Source organism: Nicotiana tomentosiformis, unplaced genomic scaffold (genome assembly GCF_000390325.3).
Source record: "Nicotiana tomentosiformis unplaced genomic scaffold, ASM39032v3 Un00403, whole genome shotgun sequence".
NCBI lineage: Eukaryota > Viridiplantae > Streptophyta > Magnoliopsida > Solanales > Solanaceae > Nicotiana > Nicotiana tomentosiformis.
This window is the reverse complement of record NW_027174962.1, coordinates 1-24,000: the sequence shown is the minus strand read 5'-3', so window position 1 is coordinate 24,000 and position 24,000 is coordinate 1. Positions and strand designations below refer to the sequence as shown.

The 24,000-nt window shown below is 35.0% G+C and overlaps 2 protein-coding genes and 2 long non-coding RNA genes across 4 annotated transcripts; 3 read left to right on the top strand and 1 right to left on the bottom strand.

Annotated features, from left to right (window-relative positions):
* The first annotated feature begins 8,262 nt into the window (after positions 1–8,262).
* On the top strand, positions 8,263–14,024 carry LOC104107030 (uncharacterized). Its single transcript, XM_009615711.4, has 7 exons — positions 8,263–8,577; positions 8,697–9,107; positions 9,197–9,249; positions 10,455–10,492; positions 11,030–11,348; positions 11,661–11,977; positions 13,098–14,024. The coding sequence occupies exons 1-7, from the start codon at positions 8,565–8,567 to the stop codon at positions 13,726–13,728; spliced, it is 1,782 nt and encodes a 593-aa protein (XP_009614006.1). The 5' UTR covers positions 8,263–8,564; the 3' UTR covers positions 13,729–14,024.
* A 49-nt stretch (positions 14,025–14,073) lies between these two features.
* Positions 14,074–14,876, bottom strand: LOC138904109 (uncharacterized). The gene is made up of 2 exons (XR_011413344.1): positions 14,429–14,876; positions 14,074–14,317 (listed from the first exon to the last, which is right to left on the bottom strand). It is a non-coding gene; the product is annotated as an uncharacterized lncRNA (long non-coding RNA).
* Positions 14,877–16,645: 1,769 nt separating this feature from the next.
* Positions 16,646–20,638, top strand: LOC104107031 (O-fucosyltransferase 36). Its single transcript, XM_009615714.4, has 3 exons — positions 16,646–18,042; positions 18,140–18,389; positions 20,090–20,638. The coding sequence occupies exons 1-3, from the start codon at positions 16,811–16,813 to the stop codon at positions 20,264–20,266; spliced, it is 1,659 nt and encodes a 552-aa protein (XP_009614009.1). The 5' UTR covers positions 16,646–16,810; the 3' UTR covers positions 20,267–20,638.
* A 1,755-nt stretch (positions 20,639–22,393) lies between these two features.
* Positions 22,394–24,000, top strand: LOC138904108 (uncharacterized). The gene is made up of 2 exons (XR_011413343.1): positions 22,394–22,545; positions 23,941–24,000. It is a non-coding gene; the product is annotated as an uncharacterized lncRNA (long non-coding RNA).

The window sequence follows — 24,000 nt, the reverse complement described above, 5'->3', positions numbered from 1 at the left end:
AAGGAGGGGAAAAAAACACGAGACAAAATAGAGGTTGTGGAATGCCCTTTAACATTGATATGTTGCAAAAACTGTTGGGCACTATGATTTGAATTTTATGAATTTCTACACTAACCTAAAGTTAATACAATATATATTTAATAATTTTTTTAATACAAATAATATAAAATAGGGATTATTGAATTCACAAATTACATGTTAGCTCCGCCTTCGCTGCAGGTATTACTGTTACTAAGTCCTATGTCAGTGACTCAGTGGCATACTTCACCGTTTGGGTCTTAGGATCTGTTTGGCCATTATGGAAAAATAAACTTGGATTTTATTTGGCAAACACATGTTTGGTCATAGATTTTATCTACATTTTGGCCAAATCTCAAATCCCAAAATCAGCTCAATAGTTGGTTGAGCTGATTTTGGGCCAAAATACCACTATTATATTTTTTTAAAATTGCCTCAAACTTTTGTATTTTATAAAAGAGCTCACTATTTATTATTTTGTAACGATGTTGCTTCGTTTTCTCGGTCATCTGATAGTGTATCATGTAGTTCATTATAAAAATGATAATTTTGTATCAAATTTATTTATGTTCAGGACTATGGTTTGCGATTATATAATGAATGTTATTGATAATGGTACTGTTAGGTATTTGTGATAGTTTTTAGAACTTGTGAGTATAAGTCATGTTTCATATTTTTTCAAACCAAACTTCACCCAAAACAGATGTCCAAACGCATTTTGATCTTCAAACCAAACTTCACCCAAATCAGATTTTTAGAATAAATTTGGGAATCTATGGCCAAACGTTAACTAAATTATCATCTTGTTGGTTTGTTTTCAACCTAAGGCTCTTGCAGGCCGGACGAACATCTTCTTAAGGTTATAGTATCATTTAATTAGTTTTTGGAAGTACAACAAATAATTAGGGGTCTTACAAATAAACTAATTTTCAAATTTGAATGGTTACACATTTGAAAGGTGATATGTTTGCAAAGTACAAAGAAAAAAAAAGGAACTTATACTAACCAAAGGCTACTTAACAATAGGAAGATCATAACTAAATAATGAATTTAAGGTATACTGACTAAAAATATAAAGGTTTTCTCTCTCTAAATTATCGGTAAATTTTAACCTATGATAAAATTATCAATTAATATTTATCAAGAGATTATTTGTAATCACCTAATGTATAAAGTGATTGTGTTTTTTTTTCTTCATAGGTGCATAAAACTTAAACTCTTAATTCTTAAATAATATGATCAAATTAAGAAATTGATTTTTTCTTAAATAATATGATCAAATTAAGAAATTGATTTTTCGTCATAGTGTCAAGAATATTGTTCATACCATCGAGCTACCAAAATTTATTGAAGGAAAATAGCGTGACATCTCAAAAGTTATTGTTGGTACGTTGATATGATATAAGAGAATGCTCCCTCGTATTATTTTTTAGAAATAAAAAAAAATATTTAAAATCAGTGATTTTATCCATTAACCTTAGAATCACATCAAGGGAGAAACATAAAAGTTTAAAATTAAATTATTTAAAATATAAAAATATATTAATTTATTTTTTTGCAAAGGCTGAAAAATGAAATAATATTATATAAAATGAAAATATATGGAGTTGTTATAAAATAAATACGGTAAAGTAAAGACAAGTATAGAGAGAAACTGATATATTATTCAAACTTCAAATTTATGTACATAATGAACTGAAATTTCCTCTATTTATAGAAGAAAGCAAGCCGATGTGTAAGTTGCTTCTGCAAGCTCATGTGTAAGCTGCTACTGTACCAGATATAGATAATCTTCTAGCGGGGGTAATATTTATTCATAACGGGGTACCGAAAGGATAAGCTCATTATACCAGATATAGATAATCTTCTACTAGGGGTAATATTTATCCATAACGGGGTATCGAAAGGATAATCTTCTAATAATAACATATATGGATAATCTTCTACCGGGGGTAATGTTTATCCATAACGGGGTACCGAAAGGATAAGCTCATTACACCAGATATGGATAATCTTCTACCCCTTATTATACCGGATATGGATCATCTTCTACCGGGAGTAATGTTTATCCACAACGGGGTACCGAAAGGATAAACTCATTATACCAGATATAGATAATCTTCTACTAGGGGTAATGTTTATCCATAACGGAGTACCGAAAGGATAAGTTCATTGTACCATATATAGATAATCTTCTACCGGGTGTGATGTTTATCCATAATTGGGTACTGAAATGATAAGCATATTCAGGAGACTTATTTCCAATAAAGTACTAAATAGATAAACATATTTACGGCAGAGTCTCATATAGATAATCTTCTTCAGGAAGCTTATTTACAACATAGTACTAAATAAACATCCATAATATAATATATTTATAACACTCCCCATTGGATGTTCATTAAAAGATAATGTGCCTCATTAAAACCTTACTAGAAAAAAGCTCGTGGAAAAAATCCTAGTGAAGCAAAAAGAGTACACATATTTAGTAATATGCATAACTAGTTGTCTAAAAAAAAATTTTATAAGGAAAACCATGTGGGAAAAATCTTAGTAAGGAAAAAAGAGTATAGCGCGTATTTTACTCCCCCTAATAAAAATCTTATTTCAAATATTTGAGTACCCGCATTCTAATCTTGTATACCATCTTCTCAAAAGTTGAAGTTGGCAAAGATTTAGTGAATAAATCTGCCGGATTGTCACTTGAACAGATTTGTTGCACATCAATATCACCATTTATCTCCTTTTATAACTCCCCCATTTAATTGGGCTATGCATGCAGCATTGTCTTCGTATAAAATTGTGGATCTTTTATCACATTCCAAATCATATTTTCCTTGAATAAAATGAATCATTGATCCCGACCATATGCATTCCCTACTTGTTTCATGAATAGCTATTATCTTATCATGATTTGAAGAAGTAGCAATAACAGATTATTTTATGCAGCGCCATGATATGACAGTACCTCCACATGTAAACATGTACCTGGTTTGAGATCGAGCTTTATGTGGATCAGATAAATAACCTGCATCTGCATAACCAACAAGATCTACACTACCTTTGTTAGAATAAAATAAACTCATATCAAGTGTTCCCTTTAAATATCGCAATATATGCTTAATCCCGTTCCAATGTCTTAGTGTAGGGGAATAATTATATCTTGCTAGTAAATTAAGATAAAATGCTATGTCAGGTCTTGTAGCAATAGCAAGATACATAAGTGCACCAATTGCACTAAGATAAGGTATTTCAGGATCAAGGAGTTCCTCATCCTATTTTGGAGGTCGGAACAAATCCTTATTCACTTCAAGTGATCGAACAAATATTGGTGTACTCAACGGGTGCGCTTTGTCCATGTAAAAGCGTTTTAAGACCCTTTATGTATAGGCAGATTGATGGATAAAGATCCCGTCTGCTAAATGTTTAATTTGGAGACCAAGACAAAGTTTTGTCTTTCTAAGATCTTTCTTCTCAAATTATTTCTTAAGATATTCATTTGCCTTTTGGAGCTCTTCTAGAGTTCCCGCAAGATTTATGTCATCAACATAAACAACAAGTCTAACAAATTCTGATGTCATTTTCTTTATAAAAATGTATGGACAAATAACATCATTTATGTAACCCTCTTTCAGCAAATATTCACTAAGGCGATTATACCACATACGCCCAGGTTGCTTTAAACCATACAAAGATCTTTGTAATCTGATTGAATACATTTCTCGAGATTTTGGATTTTCTTCAGGCATTTTAAATCCTTCTGGGATTTTCATATAGACTTAATCAAATGAGGCATATAGGTTATGACTTGCATTTAGATGGCATGACTTCTTTAGGTGTCTGGACTACAGGTTTGATCCTCACAATCTTTTACAATATTGTGAACTATATTGTATCAAATATATCGTCGACGATCATTTTGTATCGGTTCCTAAGCGACATAACTTGTTAAGATCTCATCACTTTCTTTATTTTCAGGTACATGAACTTCTTCTCGAGTTTTATGAAATGTTATACCGTGAGCTCTTCTAGAGCTCATTTCATCCTCATTATGATCATTTTGATCATTTGCTCCTATTATTTTTCAAGGATTGTTACCTTTGGAACCGATCGGTTTACTACGCTTCATGCGTGCAATAATCTTTATCCTTAAAGAACTTTAATTTTAATAGGAGCATTTGCAGCTGAAATATGATATTTGATTTTGGATCAGCAAATGCTTCTGGCATTTGACTTGAATTATATTCTAAGTGAGGATCATATTAATGATAATTCGATTCATATAGCATATTTTTCAGCTGTTTATTCCACCCCCAAATGTTAGAAAAACTAACACATATCTCCAATTTTCTTTGGGAAACCTATCTTTGTGCATTATGGTATAGAACTTAATCATATACCACGCATCAAAAGTTATTACATAGTAAAAAAAATTGGTTTCTGATCCTAAACCAATTGTGAGGGGAGGACTTATCATATATTGTTGGTCTAATGCATACAAGTGTTATTGTATGCAATTTAGAAAATCTTAGACCAATACATGAGGCCTTGTTCTCATAAGCAATAGTTTAGCCATTAATTGGAGGTATTCAATGCTAAACTAGCTTGGATATAAACCAGCATCATCAAGATGAACTATCTTGATTTCATAATCTGAAAATTATGCTCTTAATTGAGAAAAGCAATTTCAAATGCCAAACTGTAGGTTGATAATAAACACACATGTAACCATCTCATATATGCATCTATAAGTGGTTCACATGATAGGTGAATGGACCCATATTCACCTTTTATATATTCCATAATTCAGGGGTCTTAATCTCAACTTTAGCTGGTATAATCAATTTATTATGAGAATAAGCAACACAAGAGAATTCTTGAAGAATATTCTAGTTCTTCAGTATATGCTTATCTGAATTCTCAAATAGCTCATTTAAAAATGGCAAATGAAAATCTCAAGTTTATCATGGCATGTGCTATCTCTTAGTAAGCTTCTGGTTTACTATGGCATAAACTTTTGCATTAGTAAACTTCTGATTTACTGTGATTGCTTTTGCATTAGTAAACTTCTGGTTTACTCTGATACATGATATAGTACAAATTGAATAATAAGACGGGTAACTTCTCACATACATATTATTTTACCCCCTATGATTGTGGAAACATAAAGATTTTCAATCTTCCAATTATTTAGTCTCAGTATGATAAATATTCGTATTAGTAAACTTCTGGTTTATTACAACATATGTTTTGACCACATTCATATAATATGAATTACAAATTTGCATATAAGCTCTTCGGGAGCCTTCAATTTATTGTCCACAATCAAATATTATTCAGGCACTACTTGTGTCATGTGTCTTCTAGACAAAAAGTTACCTCTTCGGGAGTTATTGATATATTTTGTACTATCAAATATTGCTCACACACTTATGGTATCATGAGAGAAAATTTCTTCATAACCAAAATAAATATGATAGTAAACATCATTATCAAAGCATAACTTTTATTTATGTACAATAATTATATAACCATACTATCTACTATAAACAACAAAAATTAAAATATTTATATTTCTACAGATTTATCACCGATCACATGACTTGTTTCTCCTTCCGGGAGTGCAAAGTAATCAACTACATCCAAATGCACGAAGTCTAAATTATCTTCAGATACCACAAAGTAATCATGATACCACACACTTATGGTATCATGAGAGAAAATTTCTTCATAAACAAAATAAATATGATAGTAAACATCATTATCAAAGCATAACTTTTATTTATGTACAATAATTATATAACCATACTATCTACTATAAACAACAAAAATTAAAATATTTACATTTCTACAGATTTATCACCGATCACATGACTTGTTTCTCCTTCCGGGAGTGTAAAGTAATCAACTACATCCAAATGCACGAAGTCTAAATTATCTTCAGAAATAAAATTTGCTTCAGCATTTTTCTCTGTCTTCTTCAGGGAGTCTTGATATAGCTCAACCAGTTGCTTTGGCGTACGACAGGTACGTGACAAGTGCCTTTTTCCTCCACATCTATAACATGCATTTTCTGCCTTTGCTGTTTGCACCGTTTCATGCTTTTGTTCCTTTCTTTTTCACTGCTGGGGATGAGGAGGGTTCTTTGGTACATTATTATTATCATGATTAGTGTTTTTTCTCCGATCACGGCCATGACCACGACTGGGCCCACGTCCTCTTCCACGCTTAGCTTGGTGGAAGTTCATTTCATTCACTTCAGAGAATGCACAAGAACCCGTAGGTCGGCTTTCATGATTTTTCATTAATAACTCATTATGTTGCTCGACTACAAGAAGATGTGAGATAAGTTCAGAATACTTTTTGAATCTCATCTCTCGATATTGCTGCTGCAGGAGCATATTCGAGGCATGAAAAGTGGTAAAAAAAAAATTCAACATATCATGATCAATAATATTATCACCACATAGTTTTAATTGAGAATTAATTCTGAACATAACAGAATTATACTCACTGATAGATTTAAAATCTTGTAGCCTTAGATGAGTCCAATCATAATGTGCATGTGGAAGAACGACCATCTTTAGGTGGTCATATCTATCTTTCAAATTATTCCACAGTATGACTGGATCTTTAATAGTGAGATATTCCATTTTCAAGCCTTCATCAGGGTGATGGCGTAGGAATATCATTGCTTTGGCACGGTCTTAGTTTGATGCTTGATTTTTGTCCTCGATGGTATCTGCTAGACCCATCGCATCAAGATGAATTTCAGCATCAAGCATCCAAGACATGTAGTTTTTGCCCGATATATCTAGGGCTACAAATTCAAGTTTAGAAATATTTGACATTATTTAGATAAAGAAAGTTCGTACCTCTAATACTTTCAAAGTATTTGCTCGAGATGGCAGAGTCTCGTGCTGATAACGTGTTATAAAATAAAGACTGTAAAATAAAGACAAGTATAGAGAGAAACTGATATATTATTCAAACTTCAAACTTATGTACATAATGAACTGGAATTTCCTCTATTTATAGAAGAAAGCAAGTTGTTGTGTAAGCTGCTTCAGCAAGCTCCTGTGTAAAATATTACTGTACCAGATATAGATAATCTTCTATCGGGGGTAATGTTTATCCATAACGGAGTACCGAAAAGATAAGCTTATTATACCAGATATAGCTAATCTTCTACCGGGGGTAATGTTTTATCCATAATGGGGTACCAAAAGGATAAGCTCATTATACCAGATAAAGATAATCTTCTACCGGGGATAATGTTTATCCATAACGGGGTACGGAAAGGATAAGCTCATTATATCAGATATGGATAATCTTTTATGGTGGTAATGTTTATTCATAACGGGGTACCGAAAAGATAAAATTATTATACCAAATATGGATAATCTTCTACCGGGGCTAATGTTTATCCATAACAGGTACCGAAATGATAAGCTCATTATACCAGATATGGATAATCTTCTATCAGGTACCGAAAGGATAAGCTCATTGTACCAGATATAAATAATTTTCTACCGAGTGTGATGTTTATCCATAACGGGGTACTGAAAGGATAAACTTCTTCAGGAGACTTATTTTCAATAGAGTACTAAATAGATAAACATATTTACGGTAGAGTCTCATATAGATAATCTTTTTCAGGAACCTTATTTATAACATAGTACTAAATGAACATCCATAATATAATATATTTATAATAGGAGTAACAAATTAGATACAATAACGAGGGTAATTTACTTCTCATTGAGAAAAGTAGGAAGAATATGAGATTGTTGACAAATATTTCAACTTCACTCCGAATTTATGTGTCAAATTTAAAATCCTCGAAAATATCATAGATAATCTTCTATCAGGTACCGAAAGGATAAGTTCATTGTAATAGATATAGATAATCTTCTATCGGGTGTGATGTTTATTCATAACGGGGTGCTGAAAGGATAAACTTATTCAGGACACTTATTAGATAAATATATTTACGGCAGAGTCTCATATAGATAATCTTTTTCAGAAAGCTTATTTACAACATAGTACTAAATGAACATCCATAATATAATATATTTATAATAGTAATAACAAATTAGATACAATAATAAGGGTAATTTACTTCTCATTGAGAAAAGTAGGAAGAAGATGAAATTGTTGACAGATATTTCAACTTCACTCGGAATTTATGTGTCAAATTTAAAATCCTCGAAAATATCATAGCTATATTATCCAGCGCTTGTGACCCTTTTCGGACAAACTGAAAGTTGTGTGGCTATCGCTGTGTGACCAAAACCCAAACCTCCCGCTTCGTTCCTCACTTCCCCTAATCAACAGTCCCTTTGCCTTCCTGCAACCGCCTTTGTGTTTTTTCCCAGCATTATCTTCTTCACTCCAAGAACTAACCCCAAAATATATAAAAAGAGTATTTCAGTTCAATCCCTGGCATGTTAACAACTAGTCGGTGTATGGAATCTGAAAATTGTATTGCATTGGGTTTCTCTTCTTAATTTGTGCGACTTGGACTTAGACTGGATGAGCTCCCCATGCCTTTATTAGGTTAACGCCTTTAGTTTTCATTCTCTGTTTTCTGTTCAAAGGGTCAATCTCATAACCTGTCGCCTATTTGAGATATATGTACTGAATTAACTATATTTTCTTAATTCTTTATTGTGCAGATATTGCTACAGCACAGCCTTGTTTTCAGAACAATGTCTGTTCAGTTAGTTCTAGAACCTTCTTTAGTACTAGGTTTGTACACAACAAGGAGTATAGGTTGTGGAATTCTTTCTGCATACCACAAAAAGCTCCAAATTCAAAAATTAAGCTATTTCGGGGTGGATTGATGATAAGGGCAGTAGCCACCCTCGAAAAAGGACCCACCAAAAACACACACAGCAATGAGGAACAAAACAATTTTGGTGGTGTGAGGATGGGCAAATATTCAGGAAGCTCGAATTCTGCTGTTGCCGAGCAACCAAGTGAGGGTGATATGGAGTTGAATGACAGAGAGAAATTGAGGAGGATGAGGATATCTAAAGCTAATAAAGGGAACATACCTTGGAATAAAGGCAGGAAACACAGTCCAGGTACTTATAAGCATGCCCCAGTAGTTCTTTTGAGCTGTTTGTTGTGGATAAGGTTTTAATATTTTCAAGCATGTTTGAACCATTTGCAGAAACTTTACAACTGATTCGAGAGCGTACCAGACTTGCAATGCAGGATCCTAAGGTGATGTCATGTAAGCATAATTTTATGAATAAAGGAACAACAGATGAGGATCTGATTAAGAAGAGGAGACCCTTAAATAGCTCCAGAAACAGTAGAAGATATAGCACAATGACTTTTATAAATTTGTTTAACATTTATCGGCATGTGAAGTTATACCGTCTTATGGTCGTTTGGTGAAGGTGTAATGCTAAATGTGGGGAACCAAAGAAAAGATTATAGAACAGAAGTTGGAACTAAAACTAAGTTGGATGTGAGCAGGATGTACAGATTAACGTTTACGACTAGGGAAAAAGTTCGATCTTACTTCAGCTGACAGATGTGTTTTGTGGTCATTATGTTAGGCTCAAACCTGTTTAAGAGTGCACGGTGTGGGACTAGAGAATCAATACTCCTGAATCCTGATTACATTGTAGGCACATGCTGCCCGGGTATCTTGGAGACGTTTGTGATAATCGCATTTTCTATTTTTCATACTCTCAGTATTTAGTGACTTTCTCTGGATGTTACTAATCTCAGTAAACTTCATTATGCATTTCTGGGAAAATAACTTAAAGAGTCTCGGATATTGTGTCATCTGAGCATATGTGTTCATCTGAATATGCATGGCTTAGTCCTGCCCAGCAAAGCTATATATATACCTTTAGGTGGCTTATCTGTATAGGGACATGTAAAAGTGATTTGCAAAGTCCACAACGAGGAGCAGCATAGGAGCTTCCAGCAATGTGGGACTGATATGCGCCATTCCAAATCTATGTCGGATAATCTTTGTGTTCCTTTGTGTGTTTTTGTATGAGTGTTTTGAATATCCTTATTGTATTTTTTTCTCTTTGCGAATTTGTCAAGTTTGAATTCGGTTGTGAACTAACCATTTTATACTTGAAGAGCTCAATTCGCATTCAAAATGTTCTGTAACTTTCTACTCATGCACAACAGGTAGTCTGATCTTCACTAGCTATGTTGATGATCTTGCTACAACATTTTTGCCTAGGCAGGGTGTAACTTTTTCTTTCCCTTCATTTTGGCATCTGAAATAACCATTGTTTGATTTAGTGAACATCATAAGATATTGTTCATTTCTTTTCAGATTGTGCTAACGATGTAGTGAAATCTGAGATAACCAATTTTTAGTCAGCTACATTATCCATTTAACTCCAGACTTAAGTGTTTTTGTTTGTCAATATCACTAATAAGCTCTGATTTCACAGGTCAAAATGAAGTTAGTTAATCTGGGGCACGCTCAAAGGTGTGTTTTGCAAAGTATTTTCGAAATTTTTGTTTTCCCTCTTTTGATAGCATTGTGGAGTCCAATAATCAAGCTGTGGGCGAAAAATGACCAGCCCACGACAAAATTCAGTACAAGTATATGGAGTTTGTCTATTCTAATACTGAAATAGCATAGCAATGATGGAAAAAAAAATAATAGACAGTATTGGACAAACCGGTGCTTCCTGTTTCATGTAACTTGTGCTTCAATATATGAACCTCAAGCTTCAGTAAAGTCACTGTGCCTAATGAGTGTGAAACAGAGATGTTGAGAGGCATTGCCTTTTGTTGATATGCATGGAATGTGCAAGTTTTAATTTCTTTATTACTTAATTCTTGCTTAGGAATTCAGTTGAACCTAGTAACTTCATACTAATTCATATCCTTGTGAAAAAGAAAAAAAAAATCTTATCCCTAGTTAATAAAATTACCACTTTACCTAGAACCTTAACGTAAATGAAGATTTGGTGTTTCAAAGTTCAAACTACTAAAGCAGATCATTTTTTCTTAATTGCAGTGAGGAAACAAGGATCAAAATTGGTGTTGCTGTAAGGATGGGGTGGGAGAGGCGCCGTGGGAAGTTGATGCTCCAGGAAACTTGCCACTATGAGTGGCAAAATTTAATTGCAGAAGCTTCTAGGAGAGGCCTTCAAGGTGAGGAAGAGTTGCAGTGGGACTCTTACGAGATATTGAACGAACAGCTTGAGCAGGAGTGGATAAAGAGTGTTGAAGAAAGAAAAAATATGCCCAGGCAGAAGGGTAACAAGAGAGCTCCCAAATCTGCCGAACAGAGGAGGAAGATTTCAGAGGCCATTGCAGCCAAATGGGCTGATCCCGTAAGTGCTTATTTTTGTTGGACTAGACTTCTTTGTGTTTGGGAATAACTCAATCTTCTATAGATCTGCTGACATTTTTGTCATATATGCCAAGTATGAAAGTCCATGATCCGAGTTTACTTATAAAAGTACTGCTTCAGCTTGAAATTGACGTGCTATAATCATATCTGTCTTCCTCAAACCCCCCCCCCCCCCCCTTTTTTTTTTTGTTATTTTAACTTAGGTCATAGTATAGTTTCATGGCTGTCAATTTGAACTTCCTCACATTTTTCCATACCCGAATTTTAACCAAATCTACCTTCTTCCAACTAGGAATACCGTACTCGGGTCCGTTCTGCTCTGAATAAATATCATGGCATAGCTGATGGGGTTGAAAGAAAACCAAGTCGAAGGCCTGTTAGTGATGGACAGACCAGAAAAAGAAGCCCTCCGAAAAAGAAAGCTGATGAAGTGGATAATTTAGTAAAGCTGGAGACCAAGAGCCAAGTTCAACGTGTTCGATTGAGGAGAAAACACACACCAATGTATAAGGATCCTTTGGCTAGTTCCAAGTTAGAAATGTTAAAGAATATAAGGGCACAGAGAGCAGCTATTGACCAGAAGAAGATTGAAGCCATTTCGAGAGCAAAGTAAGTTATAAAATCTTTGCTCTTAAATGACTTATCAATTTGACTCCTTTAGTCTTATTTGCTTCTTTACTCTGCCTGGTTCCATATGAGGTCTGTTCGTCACCTTGTTTTCATGAACCTTAGCAAACCTGATAGAATTGCTTGCTAAATTGTGAATGTATATCCTGTCTGAATGAAGAAGTGTCTATTTTAATGCATAAGACTAATCTGACCCCAAAAATTCATTGACTAGAGTTATTAGTACATGATTAATAGGAGTTGGTCCATATGTTGACAGGAATCTTTATTTAGTACAATGTTCCATCTACTTTAATTAGATCTGCAAATGATACTCCTGTTTCCCTTTAGGAAGTTTGAGTTTCTTGTCCTGTTTATTTCTTACGAGTAATGTCATTATGCTTTGGTCTCTGTATTCAGTACAGGACGTGAGGGAAGAATAATTTCCTTCGTCCCAGCTCCTATCTCCCCTCTGGCCCTGAAAATGAAAATAGCTTACTGAGAGAAAAGTGCAACTGTTGGATATGATTGTAATGTATACTCATGTAGGTTAAATGAGAGATTAACGATAAAAACTTTTGCTAGACTTGTGGTAAAATGAACAATTTATTCGCGGGGTTGGGGGGTTGTGAAGGGAGAGAAATGGCAAAGATGCTTTTTATCACTCTCAGTTGAAGTCCACGAAAGGTGTTCGAATAAATATTTTTTGACTGGTGACCCTTGTATTCATAAAAAATAATGAACAAACATGTCAAATTTGTTTCTGATCAGGGAATGCTAAAATGGAAATTGCCGCCTCTTCCAACTTTTTTCAATGTCGTTAACCAAATTAACGAGGAAATGTGGTTAGTGCAAACAACTTTATAACAAAGTGAATGATTTAAATGTTGTTACATCTGCTAGATGGATAGTTAGTATACTGTAAGAGCGAAGATGTCACTTGTCAGACATTACTTTTTTGGTCGGAGGTGAAATGTAATAGTGGAGGAAACCATAAGTTAAATGTCAACACGTCAAAACGGAGGTCTAAATTATTAGAACAATGATCTCTACCCACTGCTATCTTTGGTATCAATCTGCTCGGTAGTACTTATAAGTTCTTGGTGTGTTGACAACGTTGCAGAGAATTGATAGCTGAGGCTGAGAAGGCTGCAGAGGCCCTGGAAATAGCTGCCCAGAAGAGCCCTGTTGCTCATGCATCGCTCATTGAAACACGGAAGCTCATTTCTGAAGCAATCCAGTCCATTGAATCTATAGAGAAAGAGGTGGCTTTTACAGATGGAAATCTTTCACCACCTTCAACTGAGCTGATAAGCCACACTGCAGCTGAGATTGGAGCTCTAGATGATGCTGGTGAAAGAATAAATGGTTGGCATGCTGTGATGCCTCTGGAAAGTGGTATCAATGATTTAGAAAATGGACAACATGCCTTGCAAGGTTTACTGAATGGTAAAAGCAGTGCTCTCTTGTCAAGCTCGGGTGAATATGACTCACTGGGTGACAGGGACGAAGTCTATCAATTGATTTCCAGTGTGATTTCTCCCGAAAAAGGAGCCAATATCACACAGCCCTCCACCTCCACTCAGAAACTTGACGGAGATGAAGCTAATGAAAGCCCAGGAGATGAAAAGAAACCACTTCCAAACGGATTGATATCTGAGTCAAAGATTGAGGAGGCGCCAAGTCTGCCCCCGACAACCACCACCAAGAAATGGGTACGTGGGAAGCTGGTTGAAGTAGGTGAAGGATCTTAGATTAGAAGAAGGAAAATATGGAGTATCTGATTTACACACTTGGATTGCATCTCATGGGTGCAATATAGAGTAATAATTTATGGTTACAACAAATTTTTGACGAACACTTTTCGCTGCAAATCGCAGTAGAAGCTTCGCGCTGCTTGATAGTTGCAATAGGCTTTTCGTTCTCTAGTTTCATGCTTAGATACATATTCTCTTGTAATATAAATATCTTTTCCATGACCATTTCTGTAAAGTTTCAGCATAGAACTGGCCGCATTGTAATTTTAATTTTTATTCCAATTTTGGTGACATTTGATTCGTTTCTATAAATCTTAAAGCAAAACATGAGCAACTTAGATAACATGACCGACAAATAGATATAGATAGATGTTTTGACTATTACATCCGAATGCAGCGAGTACAAAGTGATGGACATGTAACAGCTGCTAGCATCTGGATTTTGGGGGTTAAGGCTTTATGGGTTGCTCGAGTTGGAAATAACATTCCAGTTCTTGAGTTGAGAGTCGATAGCATTCTCCAATTCTCGTCTCTTCTTTTCTTTCTCTTCCCTGGCTGGATTGATCTCCGCCTCAACTTGTTCCTTCTGCAAAATAACATTCTGAATTACTACATGCTTCTCTAATTAAGCTTGCATTTTAGGCCTTAAAATTTCATTTGCAGCAATTGAGATTAGAAGAAAAATGCGGGCACTTACGTCGACAACGTCAGGGATAGGAAGCTTGGTGCCGTGGACGGCGGAGCGGTTCGCTGCTTTACCGACGAGCCGCAGTGTATTATGACGGAAAACGATTCCAGTAGTCCGCCACGTGTGTGGTACTTTCATCACTCCGTTCATTTCTTCTATTAACCCAACTTATTATTCTTCAGAGTAGCTCAACCTGTGAAATCAACGGCGATCTCAAATCACTTTTATGGGGTTTGCATATGATCTGTAGCTATGTTCTTTTTAGTAAGAGAAAGTAAGAACAGGGAGGGTGTTCTGGACACTGGCATTATGGTTATGCAGCCACGTGGCGTCTTCTTCTGACGTCTCGCTCTTTCTCGAGCTGTCTGTCCAGATGTCTCTAGCTGATTCTCACACGGTGGAACATTTGAAGAAGTCACAAGTTTAGTTGTAGCACTGGTCCCAATTAGACCTTATTTATTCCGCTACTTAAAAGGAAGATCCACGATGCAAAGAGGATGGATGAAATTTCTTGGATCTAGAATTTATATTTGATGAGTTTAATTTTAGTCTTTTATTATAAATTTATTATACTTTTAAAATTATAGGTTAAAAATTATATTCTTTTTGAAAGTTTAGTAATTTTTACATATATATTTATACTTCGTGCCGAAAACAAGATCGTTCAAAGTGGGATTTGAACTGCCAATTTTACTAGTAGAAGTGCACCTAATAATAATTACACCATAAGAGTCTTTGAATATGAATTCATGCACATATATTTAAGTAATTTTGAAGAAATATAATATTGTTATACATGGTTAAGGGAGATGAGTATGGGTTCACGGGAACCTATATCCATAAACTTGGATACGCGTATGCTAACTACCATCTTTTTTCTTTCACAGCACAATATAAAGTTGGCGTTGATCCAAGCTAATTGTATTCGCTAGTTAAAAATATATAAAATATAATATATATTATATATATATACATATAATGCACATGTATACAAGAAAAAATGAAATATATTTTGAAAAATTATGACCAAACATATTTTTATCTTCAAACCAAACTTTATCCCAAATCAGATTTTTTTAAAATAAATTTGGGAATCTATGGCAAAACGCTATTTGTTTTTAAAAAAATCTAATTTTGGGTAAAGTTTGGTTTGAAGATGAAAATATGTTTGGACATAATTTTTTAAAATATATTTCCTTTTTTTTGAAAAGATATATATATATATATATATATATATATATATATATATATATATATATATAGCGTTTGACTAAAGATTTCCAAATTTGTTTTTAAAAAATCTGATTGGGGTAAAGTTTGGTTTGAAGATGAAAAACTGTTTGGACGTAATTTTTCAAAACATATTTCATTTTTTTTTTGAAAAAATATGAAATATGACTTATACCCATAAGTTCTAAAAATTATCAAAAATACACAACAATACCATACAAACAAACTTGCTAATCCTTTATATGCAGAACCTTCATCGATCCCATTCATTATCATTATCACAAACCATAGTCCTGAGCATAGATAAGTTTGACACAAAATTATCGTTTTTATAATGAACTACATAATGCACTATCATAAAATCATAACCTCATATTTTAATATCAACTGCTAATAATACAATTGCTAACCACTATAATTCGTCAAATTACAATAATATTACAAGATCGATCAGTGCAAAAGAAAATGATAGTAATTAGTCGGTGGTTAGTTGGGTCATCATAGATGGGATTTTTTTATTTATAAAATACAAAAATTTAGGTTAATTTTTAAAATTGTTAAAAAATTCAATAGTAATATTTTAGGCCAAAAATAGGTCTATAGCTAGTTTTGAGATTTGAAAACTTGCCAAAATATAAATAAAATCTATAAACAAACATGTTTTGATAAAAGTTTTATCTATGGCCAAACGGGACTTAGTGACTGTGGCCTTTTTCACTAGTTGGTCCGACCATGTTATCTTTTGGAGTGTGACCCTTCAAATAGCCCAGGCCCAACAATTGAATCTGGTTATGAAAAAAGAACTGGACTTAACCATTATACCAACCATGTAGCTATGCGCATCCCAAGACTTTTGAGGGGCCAGGCAGATTGATGGCGGGTCATTTTCTTCTACCGACAAACGATGATTTACTATTACTATGATTAATTTGGTAGTACTTCCTTCGGCCACACCCTTCCCTCCTAGAAATGCTTTACAAATCACATGTAGCAGTTGTTAACTTTACGGTACCACGCACCAAACAGATCTTATCAGTGTTCTTAGCTCACTGTTAACAAAAACACGCACTCCCCTCTGTTTACAGTGACAGCGTAGAGTATAAGAAATAATCCACACTAGTCATCAAAATTACCAAATGCGCATTCGAAATCCGTAACAACATGATGAGGGACAGAGAATCCTCTGACGAAGAAGATGATCGAGAGAACTTGATCCAGCAAAACGAACGTGTAAATGACCATCCCAAATCTCCACTTCGCTCCACATTCCAAATCGACGATGTTAAGGACCGATTTGCCTTTAATCGTCGCTTTAATTTTACCTTCAGTAAGAGGTATTTCTTAGCAATTATTCTCCCAGTCTTAGTACTCATTCTTTATTTCACTACCGATATCAAAAACCTCTTCCAAACAACCGTTACTAACATCAAGTATGATGGTTCCATCAATTCCATGCGCGAGTCCGAATTGCGGGCTCTTTATTTGCTTAGACAACAGCAATTAGGGCTTTTTAAGCTGTGGAACCACACATTAGTTAATGATAGTTCTATTTCAAAGTCTTCTGCTGTTGAAGATTTCAAATCCGACTTGCTGAGTCAGATTTCACTAAATAAACAAATTCAACAAGCGCTTTTGTCCTCTCATCAATTAGGTAACTTGTTAATTACACCGGATAATTCTACAGATCCTAGCCTCAGTGGTTTAGGCAGGTGTAGGAAGGTGGATCACAACTTGTCACAGAGGAAAAATGTTGAGTGGAAACCGAGATCCGATAAGTACTTGTTTGCAATTTGTGTGTCCGGTCAAATGTCAAACCATTTGATTTGTTTGGAAAAGCATATGTTCTTCGCGGCTCTGCTCAACCGCATTTTGGTTATTCCGAGCTCAAAGGTTGACTATGAATTTAATCGAGTGTTAGATGTTGATCATATAAATAAATGCTTGGGGAGAGAAGTAGTTGTAACCTACGAGGAAGTTGCAGAGAGGCGAAAGAGCCACGTGCACATAGATAAGTTCATTTGTTATTTCTCTCAGCCACAACCTTGTTTTTTGGACGATGAACGTGTTAAGAAGTTAAAGTCGTTAGGAGTTTCTATGAATAAGCTCGAAGTTGCTTGGAGTGAAGATGTTAAGAAGCCAAAGAAAAGGACTGTCCAAGATATAGAGGCAAAGTTTTCTACGGATGATGATGTTATTGCAATTGGGGATGTGTTCTTTGCTGATGTGGAGAAGGACTGGGTGATGCAGCCTGGTGGTCCCATTTCCCACAAATGCAAGACTCTCATTGAGCCAAGTCGTCTTATTATGCTTACAGCCCAGCGTTTCGTCCAAACATTCTTGGGAGATAATTTTGTCGCTCTACATTTCCGCAGACATGGTTTTCTGAAGTTCTGGTATGTTTTTGTTTGATGCTGCATCTAATGTTTAATATATTTTTCTTTTGCATCTGGCATCTGCTGTATCTAATTTGTGTGTTTTTCTTCTTCTTAGCAATGCCAAGAAGCCAAGTTGCTTCTATCCCGTTCCTCAAGCTGCAGATTGTATCAATCGTGTGATTGAGAGGGCCAGTTCTCCAGTAATATATCTTTCCACAGATGCTGCAGATAGTGAAACTGGTTTACTTCAGTCACTTGTTGTATTCAATGGGAAGACTGTACCCCTTGTTAAAAGGCCTGCTCGAAACTCAGCTGAAAAATGGGATGCTTTATTGTACAGACATGGTCTTGAGGGAGATTCTCAGGTGAGTTGAAGTTTAAACCTTAGAGATGCATTTGCCCATATTCATGTGTAGAATATTAAGACCTGGTAGTTTGTCTATCACTACCATATTGGTCACTTCGGTACTGGAACTGGTAGGCACTATCATCCTGGACCCAGCCTCTGGTTTCTAATCATGGTCTATGGAATAGCAAATCTTGAATTCTTTGTATCTTGGTCTGTAGTGGAAGTAAAATTTGAATTTCAATTCTATTTGGGGAAAGGTAGACTGGTATAGTAGTTCTGGTCTAGTTTTATCTTGGATAATTTTGATCATCACCCCATTACACTTGCACTGTATTCAAGATTAACTACTCTAACATTGAGTTGATTCCAGCTGCAATTTAGTCTTAGCTAATAAGAATCAACTGAAAATAAGTGCAACAAAGTCATGTGTATCCAAATTAAATTTTTTGGAATAGACCTAATGTGATCTAGTTATGTAGACTCCTTGACAAATCCATTTGTTAATGTGCACATGGCTCAGTACTGGAAAATGGGTTGTATTACATAATATCGTTATGAAATTCTGTGTCTTATGAAATTAGGAAATTCTTGGATTGAATTTCGGCAAGGACAATCGAAACATAAGGCATAAGAAACATTTTTAGTTTGTATTTACGTCCTATAGGTCCTCTAGACTGCGAGATCTAATATGTGATTGAAGGGTAGTAAAGTAGCCTGGTTGGTAGCCAGAGTGATGGCTGTTAGAATTGTGTTACTGGGTTGTGGCTATTGTAGCTTATAAGGAAAGGAAGAGGTGGCCTTGTTATGCATTTATAGGTGTTCATAGTGTTTGAGGATTGGGAGGGTGGTGGGGGTGTTTGAGTCAGGAGGGGAAGGAGGTTATGCAAAGCGGAGAAAGTTTGAGCCACTTTTCAGATGGATAACGTGTGTTGTAAAAGTCTTTTTGTGGTAAGCAGTTACTATTTGGTTCTTGGTTGGTTATAGATGTCCTTTAATTCTGCATCGGCTTAGGTCGGATTTTGAAATTCTATTCCATTTAGAGCGAGTGTGTTAAAATGCAAGAAAAGGCATTGTTCATTGTTAAAAGAAAGTTCTTTTCCCCTCTTTTTTGAAGATGAACAGAATTTAAGGATGACAAAATAGGAAACTAGGATGCTTTTTGTCGGTCTCTCATGAAGCATTAGATAAACAGGTAAAGTTATTTTTTGACTCAGATGCGTATTTTTGCCCTTACCTGAAATCTTTTTTACTGGACCAAATGTGTGAAAAAAGGCTCGATGGTACCTCCAACTCGGGATTATAGGTAAAAAATACGATCTTCTCAAATCTGTGGATCCTACCGGAATTCTCATGTTCTATAGAAAATCATATATCCATACTGTCTCATGTTTCACATTTTAGATTGTACAGTTTTCACCATCGAGCAGTATGTAGGATCTTAGAGAACTTACTGATAGAAAAGCAAGGGTCGTGTAATGTATGCACAATCATTCTCTCGATAGCTTATGGGTTGAAGAAGCAGGGCAGTCTAATGTATGCATCTAGCTCATGTTATTATCACTCACATGGCACAGGCAGTGCATGAGCATAACTCTTTCGTGAAGTCTGTGTTGCTTTCTCCTTCAGTTTTTCATGCATTCTCTTTTTGAATTTTGTGTTTTTTTTTTCTCTTGGTCTTGCATACTCAGTTGTTGTCTGTTTATTTCCTTCATTAAGGTGGATGCTATGCTGGACAAGACAATTTGTGCTATGTCTAGTGTGTTCATTGGATCATCAGGGTCTACTTTTACCGATGATATTTTGCGGCTTCGGAAGGATTGGGGATCTGCATCGCTTTGTGATGAGTATCTATGTCAGGGTGAACTGCCAAATTTCATCGTCGATGATGAGTGAAACAGATAATGATTGATCATATTTCTTTTAGTACTCCGCAAGCACATTCTGCTACTGAAGCTGGTAGGAGCAAGAGACTTTGCTAAACAAGTTAGTATGTCTGAAGCAATTGCTCTAATTATAGACAAATCAAAGATTGCGATGGTGTCAGAGTGATATCTGTTGTTCTAATGTTTGTTCCATACTTCTTTTCTCGATTCTTTGGCACAGATGGCCTATTGGGCCGATTCTTTTGGTCTGTATTCTATTGTATTATATTTGCTTAGCAGAGAGACTTGTCTTGTTCTGTGTACCTGTTTTGTCTCTTGCCACTAGTTTTAGCTTGTAGGCTTGCAAATACACATCTCAATAGTTGAGTATTTTCTGACTTCACTTTCTGTTCTGGTAGAACATAAACTTTCCCTTTTCTCTAGTTCGTTTTTCTTTTTTGGCTCTTTACGATTTTCTGTTTTACATACTGAGGAAAATCGTAAGTGCGTATATTCAGCTTAAGATAAAATGGACCGTTCAAATATTGATAATGGTTAAAACAAGCGGCTATGTTTGCAAATTTCATGCATCAACTCTTCATACATTATTTCATCCCTAATTAACAATTACGTCTATTTAAAGGGGATGCGTTACCTAACAAGATTTTTTCTATACCCACCTTATACATAGGGGATGCGTTACCTAACAAGATTTTTTCTATACCCACCTTATACATCAACTCGAAGGTGGACCTTGGTTCAACTTCTGCCCACAAAAATTTACTCTCCACTATGTCATGCACTTGTAATTAAAATGAAAATATACTAGAAAATGTTAAAATCTCTTATTTTATAATGAATAAATTTAAGCGATCATGAATAATACATGAGCTATTATGAGCGATCTCCGCATAATACATAGGTGATCTGTGATTTTATTATATCTCCCATTTTATAAAATAAAAATAAAAAAACATTTAGGAGATCCACCGTATCAAATTTCAGAAAATCAAACCCTCATGTTCTTGTTTTTATCCATCGAAACAAAAAAAAAATCAACTAATCAAATGCTCTCACCCAATAAAGCAGCCATGAATCAATGTTAAATTATATACAGTCAAATTTGGAAGGAATTTTGCTTGACCCAATTGTTGCAAGGTGCACCTAATTACTGCAAACACCAAAAGATATGTTGGCGAAAAGAATTACGGCAATCAAGCAGTTACACAACCATCGAACTCAAGAAATCAAAGATCAGTGTAATAATACTTTGAAAAATCTGCTCAAAGTTGCCAGCAAGTAACAACGCTGAAGAAGAGCAAACAACGATAGGTGATGCAAAGTAAAATTTGATTTTTGCAAAGTTACCCTTCTTTTCATCTTAATTTTTAAAAAAATCACATATGGAGATTCATAAGCTTGTAGTCATAAACTTCTATTACTCTTTGTGGGAGGCCATTTAACCAATTCTAAGTGCTATTAAATAACTACTACTTCAGAAGAATTGAATAAAAGTGCATCACTTATCAAATGCGTATATGTACGATAAGTTATCAACACAAAACCATTTAATGCCCTTAACTGTTATAAATATATTATATTGTGGATGTTCATTTAGTACTTTATTATAAATAAACTTCCTTAAGAAGCATTACCATATTGGACTCTACCGTGAATATGTTTAGTACTCTATTGGAAATATCGACACTCCGTTGTGATTAAATATTACTCTTGTAGAAGACTATCTATAGCTGGTACAATAACAACTTACGAGAAGCTTACGCAACAACTTGCAGTAGGAGCAACTTACAAGCAGCTTACACAATAGCTTGCGGTAGCAGCTTACACAACTTCTTTTCTTCTATAAATAGAAGAGATTTCAGATCATTATATACATTAGTTTGAAGTTGAATAATATATCACACACTCTCTATACTTGTCATTGATTTATTTACTTTACAGTTTTTATAACATATAACAAATTACCGTAACAATTTTTTTCTTTTCTTTTCAATTAGTAGTAGTTTTTAGTTGAAACCTTTAATTGTCGGACTGGGCTTAAAACATGACTCGGGTCTTATAGGCCGTAATGGGTCGTCAAAGTAAACCGCCCCGTTTTATATAAAGGACTATTCTTATTCGCAATTTTCTGATACCTCTTTTATTCTCTGCTTGTTTCTCAAGAAAACAAAGAAACTTTTGCTTCTGAACCAGAAGATGGCACCCGCAGCAGATATCGAGGATGAGATCAAGGACGAGAAGAACCCTCCGCCTCTTGATGAAGATGATATTGCTCTTCTCAAGACTTATGTACGGACTATTCTTCCTCTATATATAAAGCCTATTTTTATGTATCTTGAAATGTACTATCTTTTTTTAGTCATAATTATTGTCAGTCTGTTGTTACTGATTTGGAACCTCTAGAGAACTTGGAGATATATTAATACAATCATGTTTCTGAATTTAGGATTGGGCTTGTATATGAAGCTTCTGAAGGGCTTGGACCCCTTCACCTCTGAAAAGCTATTGAGCATCAGCAGAATATCTGTAGCTAGAAAGCGATTTTTTGGTCCTTGTTTGATGTTTTCAGCTTTATAACAGTTCTGAGCCATTGTATTACTTCCTTCGTTCCATCAATTGTAGCTAATGTGGCACTTATTCTGCTTGTTTCTGGGAGCTGGGACAGGAAGGAAAGTGGAAAGTTTATGTATCTGTGATCTGTGTTAGCGGTCTTTTGTTGAGTGCAAATAAGTTTCGTTTTGACAGGAAGCTGGGGGTGAACTGTGGCGGATCTAAGTAGGGTCAAGGGGTACCGAACCCCCTTTGTCTAGAAATTACACTGTGCAAATGGGGTAAAAATGATTTTTTTTGGTTATCTGTGAGCCGTTGCATCCCCTTGACATGAAGAAAATTTCAAGTATAACATTTAAGGGGGTTCAAAAATTGCTTTAGATCATATGTTTTAAATCCCAACTGCAACATCCTAGAATTTTTTCGAATCCCCTTGTATAAATTTTTGGTTATCCAGGATGACTGCCCATGCACCTCTTTTCAATGAATTTAACTTCTCAGAAATAATAGAGGTACCAGTCGCAACCGGTGGCAGTTAACTAAGTTGCCTTGGGTGAAATGATGCTTGTTAGAACTAGGAGGAACATTTTGACTGTCTCCGTCTTAATTTGTGATTACGGGTCATGTATGAATGCATACATTTTAGGACTTCGTTTTCCATTAGAGGATGTACTCTTGGTATAAGTAGAAAAGAGCTGGCAGTGGTGTATGATACACATATATTCGTAAAAGCTAGCCTATGTCCCTTATATGTTGGGGCTATCTTTGATTCTATGAATACTCCATTACCTAAACTAAATTATCTTACATCTTGAAGGGTTATTTACACGAACATATGGCGTAATCAGGTGATAGGGTTATACAGTTCTTGCGATAAAATGTCATTCGTTTGGATAGACATGTGCATGAAAGCTATTCATGTAATAAGTGTGTGATCTCATTTCTATATATATTTGTGTTATGCCAGAGTTGACTAATTTTTTTCCCATTCCAATTATAGTTTGGTGCCTTTTCTCTATAGGTTCACCTTTTGGAGAATCCCCTTTATTCATTTAAAAAAAAATACAATAGTTAGTTTCTGTTCATTTTATTAAGATCGTATCTTTTATTAAATTATTAAAATGATTTTTGTAGGGTTTGGGGCCTTATTCTACAAGCATAAAGAAAGCTGAGAAGGAAATCAAGGAAATGGCA

Coding starts and splice junctions, on each gene's coding strand:
- LOC104107031 (XM_009615714.4), top strand. CDS start 16,811: ATGATGAGGGACAGAGAATCCTCTGACGAAGAAGATGATCGAGAGAAC. Junction 18,043..18,139: donor CATGGTTTTCTGAAGTTCTG/GTATGTTTTTGT, acceptor TCTTCTTCTTAG/CAATGCCAAGAAGCCAAGTT. Junction 18,390..20,089: donor GTCTTGAGGGAGATTCTCAG/GTGAGTTGAAGT, acceptor TCCTTCATTAAG/GTGGATGCTATGCTGGACAA.
- LOC104107030 (XM_009615711.4), top strand. Junction 10,493..11,029: donor AATCTGGGGCACGCTCAAAG/GTGTGTTTTGCA, acceptor TCTTAATTGCAG/TGAGGAAACAAGGATCAAAA. Junction 11,978..13,097: donor GAAGCCATTTCGAGAGCAAA/GTAAGTTATAAA, acceptor ACAACGTTGCAG/AGAATTGATAGCTGAGGCTG.